Source organism: Poeciliopsis prolifica, unplaced genomic scaffold, assembly GCF_027474105.1.
Source record: "Poeciliopsis prolifica strain line A6 unplaced genomic scaffold, Auburn_PproV2 SCAFFOLD009, whole genome shotgun sequence".
NCBI lineage: Eukaryota > Metazoa > Chordata > Actinopteri > Cyprinodontiformes > Poeciliidae > Poeciliopsis > Poeciliopsis prolifica.
In genome coordinates, this window is record NW_026562384.1 from 8,272,449 (window position 1) to 8,283,623 (window position 11,175).

Here is an 11,175-nt window from a genome sequence, read left to right on the forward strand (position 1 = left end):
TATTATCAAGTAAATCATATCTTATAAACTTCTTTAGCTTGATGAACCCACCAGTCTCTTGAAGCTTTTAAAGGAAACGGGATAAAGAGTATGAATTAATGACTGGATCATCAGTAAAAAAATGCCCCTTTTAAAAACATCTTGAAAGAGAATCATTCTCTGTTTGAAAAAGTGGCAAATATTGCATGTATTTACAAGCTATTATAGATTAGGTGACATAAATTATCTTTTCTAACACCTTGAACTAGGTTCACTTTGTTCTGTGTGAATGAAATATTAGATCTTAGCAATTCTCCCAAGGGTAAATGATTAAAGACCCTGAAAGGTTGGATAATTTTCTACTTATGGTATATTAATATTAATTGCCTGCAAACAACTCTCAACAAGATGGAGAACTGCGCCATCAGGTGGAAGATCAGTTCATTCCCAGAATGTAGTTTCAATATAATTACAATTTCTTACACAGCTGCAAACCAGACAGTAAAATTATGCAAAAACCACAAATATACACAGCAGCAAATCTTAAGGGCAATGTGGATCAACTCAAACTGAGATCAATGGAATCACAAAATGAAAACATTTTTCAAATCTGCTTTTGTTTGTTACTGAATGAAGCTTGCGTTCAGGTTGTGCTCAAACTGGTGAGTCTCCATCAACAAGATGAATTTTGTTAGGTGTCTTTAAATAAGTTTTTAATTTTAAACTAGTATTAACTCTTTAAGACTCTGAATTGTGTTGATAATTGCAAAAGAATATTTAAATAAGAACTTATTGTAATTCAGGGGTTATTTTTACAGTAGAGAGAAGTGCTGACAGATATTTTATATTGCAGTAATGAGCCACAGCTTCTAGGGGGCGGCAAGAGAATAAAAAGTCAACAGGAAAGAGCAACACACACCTCTTTGTTCTCAGAAAACTGTGGAAAATCAGGCTTAACACACTATGAATCATTCCAGCTCTAAATTTATCATCATGGCTGGTGTCTTTAAAAGTATCTGAGTAACAATAAAGCAAATTCATCTATTTCAAAAAAATCAACATTAAATTCAGGAGCTTTTGGTATAAATTTCTGAAGGACTTTCAAGTTCGCCTTGAAACTTAAGCTTCTTTTTTTTGTTGTTTTCAGACGAGCCTCTGATCTGTTTTTAAAATAAAGGTTGTGTCTGATTTTATTTAATTTTGTGTGTTAAATCACTGAACTCTGACATATAATTTTCCTTATGACAAAAAGTAAACCAGTCATGACAAAAGTAAATGGAGCAGCTGTTACTTTACGGCAAGATTACTGTAACTTGTTCTATTTTGGGATTAGTGATGTGTTTATCAGGAGCCTGCACAGTGTGCAAATGCTGCAGTGTTGTAAAAAGGAAGTATGAGTACATTACTCTTATTATGACTAAAACGTTTTCAGTTTTAGTTATTTTATTCACTTTTGTACCTCTTCAAGATGCCTAATGCGACTTCTTTAAAAAAATGTTGTTTGTTAAAACTATTTCTATGTCGTTATAGTATAATATGAGACTGTGCTGCTGAAAAAAGGCTGTATTGCTTCATTTTTGTTTCTTGTGCTCCATCTGAGGCTCTTCAATCCAGGCTAGTTTTTGTTCATTCAATGAGTTGAAACAAACAAGATTAAGGGCTTTGTCAATAAATTCTGACATCACACAAATACTTTGTGTGATTATTCTGTATGTGTGTGCATAGTGTGCTGTTTGGGAATGTCAATCCAGAACTTAATCCGTCATCAATTGTTACTTCATACCAAACGTCCCTAGTAAGATATTCAGAAACCCGTAATTTACTGAAACTTAGAGCCTTTGGGCTATTAATTTCTGATAATTAGACATTGCCTTGACTTGGTCATTATGATAACAATTACTAACTTTGTAACTATGTACCTTTGACACCCATTAATGATTATTCATAGCCAAAGTTGGCCTATTGTTGCATTTAAGTCAATTATAATTCTGTTGAGAATTACTGTTTGTGCAAGCATTGTATGGAAAGTTTTTTTGTGAAATATTTTTGGAATAATGTGATAAGATCAGAGAGGAAAGGATGAGTAATTGCTTTTTGAAAAGGGCTGTTAATGTTTGCTTTGTTTCTGTTAAGATTTCTGCAATTGTTTCCTGGTAGCAGGTCACGAAAATGTAAAACAATGACCTAAAGAATCAAGTTGAACAGCATGAGGTGAGGGGAATTTTTTCTTTAAACTATTTCCTCAAAATATTTACAAGGGGACTGGTTCTGACAGTAAAAGATGTCATAGCTTTTCCTTTTGACCGAGCATTTTTGGACAATAGTATTTCCTTGTGAAAATACCAGTCATTTTCATAAATTATTTTTTTGTACTAAGGTAATCACTGGTTGCCTTTTGAATTTAGTTTTCATATTAAAGCCATTTATTTTTTATTTCTTGTTCTATGTCAAGAACTTTATGTTTATTTCAACTACAATGTTTGTTTCACCCTTCAACTTCTCATGTGAAACACTTTTGCTGGGCAAACATACATATGTTTTATTAAACAAGTGTGCACAATGAAGATGGGTCTCCAGTTTTCTTTGATTTTCTTACATTTCTGACTTATGTGATTTTATTTTCAACACTCACAATTTATTTAGTATTTGATCAAATAAAACAAATTGTAAACTAAAACGTTAACAATTTATTTTTCGTCATTTATTTGTTGAGAGAAGTGATCCAGCGTCATTAATCTGTAAATGCCAAGAAAAAAACAAAAAGAGAACTGTTTTTGGTGTGAACGGATATTTTGTTAGACATATGCAAAAAAGGAAAATGTTCAGCCTTCATCATTTTAGCACATCTAAATAATCAGAACCAGTCTTAATTAGAAAGTGGTCTTGAATGTGTGACCAACTACATACAAATGTGAAAAAACATACAATTTAATGTCAGAAACTGCTTGCATATTATCAGACAACGGTTTCGTGAAGACACTGATTTCCTCACGTTAGTCTTAAAGTAGGAAAAGTAAGGAAATTATTAAAAAGACAGATTCAATTCCCCCTTAGGAAATGTTTAAAACTGAATTACATAAAAGACATAAACTTGATGTATATTTAATGAATGGATGTATTAAAATTTGCATTTATAAGGATGATAAATGTCATCACAGAACAGAGGTAATGGATCCATTTTGTTTTTATCATTCAAACAATGAGATGTCACCAGATTTCCAGCAGTCACCACACAGTCTTTTAATAACTTCTATTTTCATTTTGTGATGGTTTTTTTCTTCAAAGTTTCATAATGAAACATCTTTGTACTGGTGGGGTTAATTTGTCACTGATTGGTGTTTTTTTTCACTCTACATGAAACTAAATGATAGTCTGGTGTGAAGGTGTGGTGAGGAAGATGATGAGGAACTTCAATCTGGATCTACCAGACTTTGACAGCTTTGACATCTATTGTTTCAGATTTCAACAGAAACTGTATGAATCACAAGGTATGCTCTGTTAACAGGATGTAAACAGATAGAGACGACATAACACAGAAGTCATGTAGATCAAAGAAATGTTTCTAAATAGCCACCACACACCTGAATTATGTAATTGTTTTGTATTTTACAGGTATGGTGAGTTTTTCCTGGAACATGGTGACATAGGGTGTTTGAGTAGTTTATGAATTTTAGATTGATGTCACAGTGGTGGGCGTTTCCAAAGCTGTGGAGTATATATGGTAGATGAGAGCCAGACAGCATCCAGACTTACTGGGAGACTGAGCAGACAACAGGTAGGAAGAGACACTTTCTTCTGTAGTTATAGTTCATACTGTGCAGGATTATATTCTACTTAAACAAAACATAAAATTTTGCCCCATTTCACAATGTTCCATTATTATTTGTAAATCAAAAATATTTAGTTCAGGTTTTTTGCAGGAATTAGACAACAGAAAGATTTAAGGAGTTTTATGTCTCTGCAGTCTCAGAGTCATTTTTAGTGCGCATGGAAATAGTTTCTTAGATTTATAAGTCCAATTAACTTGATTCAAGCATGTAATGAGTTATAAACTCAGCACAAGTGCTGCGGTGTGCTTATTTTGAAGTGCATGTTCTTTATAATGAGCAAATTACCAAAGCCTGGTCAGTTTGAAGGCACACCTTTAATGGCATTTATTGACCTTAAACTCTTTTCAGCTTTTTAAACCTCACCTTCAGTCAACATCTCACCAACCTTGGAAGCATCAGCAGGGAAACCCAACGATGAATCCATCTCCAGCTGAACTACAGGAGCGCTACAACGAGAAGGGCTTCCTCTCAGCGCTGCCTGTGCTGGATGAGACAGAGCTGAGGGAGGTCAGGGATGCCTTCGCGAAGCTGGAGGAGGAATTTGGTATGTAAGGGAGGGGGAATTCAAGGAAAAATTCAGAGATTGAGCAAGATACAGAGAACTGAGATAAAATCTAATAGACAGAATGCAAAGGGAGGTAAAAGAATCAGATTGTGCAAGATGTATAAAGCATCATTTGACTATTTTGTTTAGTCACTGGTTTATTTCTATGGAAGCACAGCAATGCTTTTTTCAGTCAACGTAGCTGTAATGGGATGGACAGATATGACTTTTGCAACAAGTGCCAAGTAATTCACATATGCAAAGAAACCAAAATCATAAAGTTCATATATTAAAAATGGAAACAAAATTGTAATAGCATAGAGGATGTAACATTTATTTATTATTTAGTAGAAAAGCCATTACTGGCAAAGGTGATTTCAAGACATCTCTTACATGGAGAAAATAAATGTACACATCGCAAACATGAGACTTTTATCCATTCTTCACACACCTTGGAGGTTTAGGGGGGCGTTTCTCCTGTAAGCTTCACATCATTTCTCTGACAGGTCAAAGTTTACTTGACTGTTTGAAAATCACTCCTCTTTTCATCTGAAGAATGATTCATCCATCGAACTGTATGACCTGTCTGGGATAAAAGGGCTAACCATTTCTGGATCAGTCTTCTATTCTGTTATTCCAGATGCTTGTGTTGTTGAACCGAAAATGTAACAAACTGATCATAGGAAAATGTGCATGTTGCCATAGTGCTACAAAAGACAATTTTTGTATTTTTTTTTTACTCGAAAATTACACAGAAAGAAAATTTAACAATATCAAGATAAAAACACCAGCAAATACTGCATGCTATATTCATCAAGTATGATGTTTGAGTGATTAAATGAAACAATTTTTCAATAAACAACTCATCTATCCATATACAAATGTTAAATAATTTTTTTCTTTCACATTACATTTTCTTATATAATAAATACTTTCTGTGTAGATTTAATAAACTTAATTTTGTTGCACATCAGCCATAATTTTAATGTTCTTCTTTGATGAAAGAACATTATCAAATGTTCATGACAAAGTCATCATCTTTGTCATGATGACATATTTCTCTGAGAAAACTGTTGACATATCCAATACTTTGTTTCAGCAGATGAATCCGATTTCCTTCTCTTTTTTTTTCTAACAATGTATTTTCATATATCAAACAGGTACAGAGTACACACAGTACAGCCTCCACAATGTTCATCTTCAGTACCCCTGGGTGATGAATCTGACCACACATCCCCGCATCCTGCAAGTGATCCAAGCCATCCTGGGACCTGACGTCATTCTGCTGGACTCTCGATTTATCTGCAAATACCCGACAGTCAAACCCGCCAAACTCCAGCAGAGCAAAACAGCTCAAAGCAAACCTGAGGGGGAAGATGAGCTCCCTTATGTGGCCTGGCACCAGGACATGAGGTGAATATGACTTACCAGAGGAAAATAAAGTGTTTGAAGTGATTTGTTTTTTGTGTTGCATGATTAAGAGCGTGGTGTTCACAGGTACTGGGGTATTGCTGGTGGACCTGTTCTGTCTGTGTGGCTTGCTCTTGATGATTCGCAAAAAGAAAACGGAGCCCTTCAGGTCATCCCAGGTATGTTAAATTTGTTAGTTTTTTGCATTATTAAGTTATCACTGGCAGTCCAGGCCAGCTGTGTGCTCTACGTATTTAACATCAGTCTCTTATAGGAAGCCACTGCTCTGGCATGTTGCTCCATCGCCAAGCAACCCGCCCTGGGAACCTGCTGTCAGTCAACCAGGAGATCCCAGAGGAGCTGGTGCAGGCGGACGAAGCTGTGCTTTGTCCTCTGAAAGCCGGACAGATGTCGGTAGGTTTATTTGCTTTTTGTGATAAATCTTTGCTGCTATAAATTGCTCTAAAAACAAGTTTATGTCAATCAAATATTTATTTTCTTCCAGATTCATGATGGTCTTCTTGTTCATGCAAGTGATGCCAACACTTCCCAAAGGAGGCGCTGTGGCTTTGTGATCCGTTATGTTCCCACCTACGCCCACCCCACTGAGGTGAGAGACAATCATATTTTCTTAGCCAGTGGTTCTTTTAGAGAACTTACCTTTCATTTCTAATAACTTTTTTTTCCCTTCTGTTTTAATATTAGGATCCTGATCGTCCCAGGAAATTTCATGCAACGAAGTTGGTCTGTGGGGTGGACCAGTTCCACCATTTCTCCAACAAAAGCACATGAAGGATTAGTGAACTCTTCACAACAACTGCTTTAACATCTCATTGATAAATCAAATGTCTATTTAGTGTTTGTATGGAATTATGTATATGGACTACAATACATCACTGACTCTAAATTAAACCCTTGTCTGGTAAACTTATTCTTTGAAGGTGCTAAAGCATGTTTAAATATTATTAAAAGAATTAAAAAAAACATGCTGAAATCTCATTTTCTTTTCTTAAATCACACATTTGTTTCTTCACATGTGCATGTGGTTAAAAATCAGTAAATTTACAGAACTCTAGCCTTGAAAACAAAGGAAGATGAAAAAATACATATTTGAGTTCAAACCTCCCGGTAGCTTCAAAATGAAACTAGCAGCACAGAATATATCCAGACAGAAGAAGAATCATCTACTCTTCTGCAGGTTGCTATTATGATATATTATTTTCATGTTAAAATAATCTTCATCATTGTATCAAGTTTCTTCACATAGAAACACAATTTAATTTATATGCGCCACTTTGACTGAACAGTTTTCTTTATTAAAGGAAATTAATAAAGAAGCGTATCTAGGCTTTAAAATTCAGAAATTTTGTGGAATACACTTGACACACTGTGAAGAAGATTTTTTGAAAAAGGGCATTTTTTTTTCACAGATTGAAAAGAGAATCACCTCATGTTCAACTGTGCATGTCCCAGTAGTTAACTGCATGTTTGGTGTGTACTTTTACCACTAAAGTGTAAAAGTATCCATATTAAAATTAGAAAATGTTCACAACAACAGTTTTTCAAAGATTTTGCATGCTACAACTTGGAAAAGTTGACTCAATTCTTGGTCAATTTGACAACATGCTTTGAATAGCTGTTGTTGAGTCTCAAGTCTTTCTTTTTATTTTTTTTTTTTTTTTTTTTGAGAAGGGCTTATTTTGGCCGTGATGTTTTCCAGATTCATCCTTTATTTTATGAGTGGACATATAGACGTCATAAAATTGGTTGTTTGGAAACCTGATGAATCTAAAGGAGCACTCTACAACTTTTTAATTTCCTCACGTTGCATGTCGTAGCAACATCAATGTATCCAATCTTGTGTCATATTTCCAGCTTTTTTAAAGTTTTCATTTAATGCTAATCCAATGACTGCAAGTCTTGGTCGAAGATATCTACCTGACTAGTACAGGAAGTCAGGAATTACTGATTTAAAGATCCTAGACACTGAGATGCAATGTAAAGAAATGTTTCCACAACTATTAATTTATAGGGGGTCTCAAAAGGTCTGGCACCATTGATTTTGCAAAAACAAAAAAATAAAGAAACAAAAATTAAACTTTAATATTAACTGCATCTTCTTTAGACACAAGTCATTAACTTTAAGAAAAACTAAGCTTTGCAGTGACACTCAAACATCTATTAACAAAGCTAAGTTTTTTTTCTTTTTATATATGCAAAAACAAAAAAAAAAACAATCAAGATCATGAAAAGCTAAATTATCTGAATAAATCACTCACTTCACACATTGTAGAGCAATAAGAGGTTGGCATCTCAGACCAAATTTGTTGTGTCACTGACTGTATGAAGAAAAATATGCCCAAAGCTGTAAGTTCCAGAAAACACTTTATTTAGAATTTCACTCTGACATTTGTTTACTTGGAGTTTCTGATTAAATATTACAGTATCTCTCCTGATTTGCTGGTGAAAATAAATAGAACTGATTACATATAGCAATCTTCTCAGGCAAGTTTCAGTATTTCTTGAACCATGACGCCGATTCCATCAAACACTTTGTGAAAGGGAGCGTTGCACATAAAGGCAGAGGTGGTGACCAGCTTGTTCTTGACATCAACGTGAGCTTCATCCACGTCTTTGTTCACGTGTTTGCAGCCCATGTCTTTCAGAGCTCCAGCCGTCTCAGCAAACGGCCACCTGAAGATAAAAACCAAGTGAATGATCACACAAAATCCAATGAACTAACATATTTACTGAACGTGAACAGAGATTTACACACTTTTCACACTTTTTGTCCTGCCCCACGGTGAGCTCACAGCCGGGCAGCAGCTTTGCAGCCAGGACAGGGGAAATGCAGCACATGCCCAGAGGCTTTCCTGCTTTGTGGAAATCCTTGATGATCTTCTCCAGATGTGGCTGGACGGTGCAGCTCTTGTTCTTTGAAGCCCAGTCGCTCAGGTTCTTAGCCACACCAAACCCTCCTGATAGAGAAAGTAGGCGTTTGTTCAGAGACAGACATTAAACATTAGAGGAACTGCACACGTCTTCCTCTGAGTTTATAGAAGATCATCTCACCTGGAATGATGGCAGCATCAAACGCTGAGACATCCAGCTTGGCCAAATCAGTCACGTCGCCCCTAGCGATACGAGCGCTTTCCTGCAGGATGTTCCTCTTCTCCTCAGTAGCGTTCCCCTTGCAGTGATTTACAACGTCCATCTGATCATCGTCTGGGGCAAACATCTGCACCTGAGACCAAACAACCAATATGGTAACTAAAAGAAACATTAACCTCTGCTGGTTTTATATCAACACAATATTTCTGACAGATAAAGACACTTTTTTTTTGTCCTTACTTTTGCTCCAGCGCGACTCAGATGGACCAGGACGGCAGAGGCCTCGTGGATCTCTGTGCCGTCATAGACGCCGCAGCCAGACAGAATAACTGCAACACGCTTCACCATGATTGCTAAGAAATGCACAAAGACAGGTTCGTCTAGTCAAAAGGAGACTCTTCAAGGTGGCAAGTTGGTTCTTAATCATTCATGGTGAGGTTTGAATTTCTGTTTCCCCATTGGCAGTATGGACAGACTGGTGACAGCCACTTGGCACTTTTGCATGTCCACATGAAACATTTACAGAGCCAGGTGAGAAACGAGTCTCAGCAGTGCAGCTGCTGCTTGCAGGTAGCAGCAAAACCTGGCAGCAATAAATGTGTTTTTGTCCAAATTAATACTTCTTAGCAATATTAATTCAACATTTATTTTAGTGTTGCAGTTTAAACCAAAGATGCTCTGAGGAGAACATCAATGTGATATATTTTCTCTTATGTTTGAGGAGACATTTTTCTGTCTTTATTCAGGGATGAGGACTTCAAAAATCCAAAACTTTTAACTTGGTTTGGAGTCTGGGTGTAAAGATGTGAGGCGTGATTCAGATTCACAGACGAGAAGTCATATTTCATGTGGGAGGAGGAATCTGATGAGTCTACTTTGTGAGACGGTATTTGGAGGATCATCTGGGAATCTCTGGTGATAAATTTCAAAAGAAATAACTCCCCACTCTCTACAATGTTCATCAGTCATACAAATATTTAGGAGTATAACTGAAGAATCAGCTGGAGTGGTCAACCAAGGTCGAGGCCATGTGCAAGAAGGATCTGACTGAGCTGATCGTAACATATATGTTATGATCAGCCTGTGAGATTCACCATCATTTGTGGTGTGCAGGTATGTAGAAAAAAAATATATAGAAACAAAAACATACAACAGATCATCGTAGGAGCAGGTTTAGTGACAGACTTGCTTCCTCCAAAATGCAGAGGAGAACCATAAAGGATGTCCTTCCTGCTTTTAGGTTTGGTAACCCATTCACCATATAATGGGGAAGCTACTTTTAATTACTGTATGCTTATGCAATTCTTCCGGCCACGCCATCGCACAGTCAGCCTCGGGTTCTAGAAAACGGTGCCTAGAAAAATATCCAATCAAATCAAAGGAGCACATAACTCTGTCTTCTATAAGTGCATCTTTTATAAACTCCAACAGATCATGAAAAAGCGACCAATAAAATACAAGCAAGTCATTGGTGAAGCAGGTTGAATTTAAAATAGAAATACACTTTCTACTGTTCCTTCGTAGTCAGTAGAGGCGTTGACAGAATTATGTTGCATTTTCAAATACTAACCTGGACAAGCAGTCACAGGTAGGCAGGCAGTACTCAGAAAAGGGACTTATTAGACTTAGAAAAAAAAAATATTCCTGTAACCAGTTTGTGGATAAATGTCTGGAAACACTAATGTGTTTTTTGTTGTTGTTACCCAAAAAACCCTGCTTTTTTTCTTGTTTTTTTTTTTTTTTTGTGTTTGTTTGTTTGTTTTTTATCTGATCACTGATTAAATTAAGCAACTAGAAATATACAAATATTAACTTTCTGACAGTTCATGTGATATTTTAATAGGAAGCCGCAGACTTAGACATTAACAGTTTTTAATTCAGTTTGCTGTTTAAAAAAAAAAAAAAAAAAAACTAATTCGCTTAAACTTGTAATCAATTGCGTTTACTTTTTTTTAAACATACATCGAAGGCAAACGGATCAAGAGACTATATTACTCACCTTATTTAGCTCTCGCAGTGCGTCTCCTGTTGAACAGCGGTGTTGATCTGAAGGGTGAGCTCCGAGCGAGCGGCTTTTTATCATCCCCTTCCTGCTCGCTGGATCTTCCCGACCAACCAGCACGCTGCGCGAGACTCTGACGTCACTGGCATCAAGTTACCAAAACCAGTTTAATAGTTGATCCTGAGCCCTAAAATGCCGAATCATTATGAGCTCCCAGTTGTGAAGATACTATTAAAAGACATTAAACACTCATCTAACGGCACGGGTGTGGTTATATGGAATATGTTTCAGTAAAGAGG

At 36.2% G+C, this 11,175-nt stretch overlaps 2 protein-coding genes across 2 annotated transcripts; one reads left to right on the top strand and one right to left on the bottom strand.

Moving 5' to 3' along the window:
- The first annotated feature begins 3,726 nt into the window (after positions 1-3,726).
- zgc:174917 (uncharacterized protein LOC565650 homolog) lies at positions 3,727-6,675 on the top strand. Its single transcript, XM_055034479.1, has 7 exons — positions 3,727-3,754; positions 4,179-4,353; positions 5,514-5,766; positions 5,851-5,942; positions 6,038-6,177; positions 6,269-6,373; positions 6,469-6,675. Exons 2-7 carry the CDS (start codon positions 4,224-4,226, stop codon positions 6,553-6,555), a joined length of 807 nt encoding a protein of 268 aa, XP_054890454.1. The 5' UTR covers positions 3,727-3,754; positions 4,179-4,223; the 3' UTR covers positions 6,556-6,675.
- A 1,456-nt stretch (positions 6,676-8,131) lies between these two features.
- On the bottom strand, positions 8,132-10,950 carry si:ch211-153b23.5 (uncharacterized protein LOC321177 homolog). Its single transcript, XM_055034460.1, has 5 exons — positions 10,874-10,950; positions 9,115-9,227; positions 8,836-9,007; positions 8,540-8,741; positions 8,132-8,457 (listed from the first exon to the last, which is right to left on the bottom strand). Exons 2-5 carry the CDS (start codon positions 9,220-9,222, stop codon positions 8,265-8,267), a joined length of 675 nt encoding a protein of 224 aa, XP_054890435.1. The 5' UTR covers positions 9,223-9,227; positions 10,874-10,950; the 3' UTR covers positions 8,132-8,264.
- Between the last annotated feature and the right edge of the window lie 225 nt (positions 10,951-11,175).

Coding starts and splice junctions, on each gene's coding strand:
- zgc:174917 (XM_055034479.1), top strand. CDS start 4,224: ATGAATCCATCTCCAGCTGAACTACAGGAGCGCTACAACGAGAAGGGC. Junction 6,178..6,268: donor TGAAAGCCGGACAGATGTCG/GTAGGTTTATTT, acceptor ATTTTCTTCCAG/ATTCATGATGGTCTTCTTGT. Junction 6,374..6,468: donor CCTACGCCCACCCCACTGAG/GTGAGAGACAAT, acceptor TTTTAATATTAG/GATCCTGATCGTCCCAGGAA.
- si:ch211-153b23.5 (XM_055034460.1), bottom strand. CDS start 9,222: ATGGTGAAGCGTGTTGCAGTTATTCTGTCTGGCTGCGGCGTCTATGAC. Junction 9,008..9,114: donor TGAGTCGCGCTGGAGCAAAA/GTAAGGACAAAA, acceptor GTTTGGTCTCAG/GTGCAGATGTTTGCCCCAGA. Junction 8,742..8,835: donor TGATGCTGCCATCATTCCAG/GTGAGATGATCT, acceptor TTTCTCTATCAG/GAGGGTTTGGTGTGGCTAAG.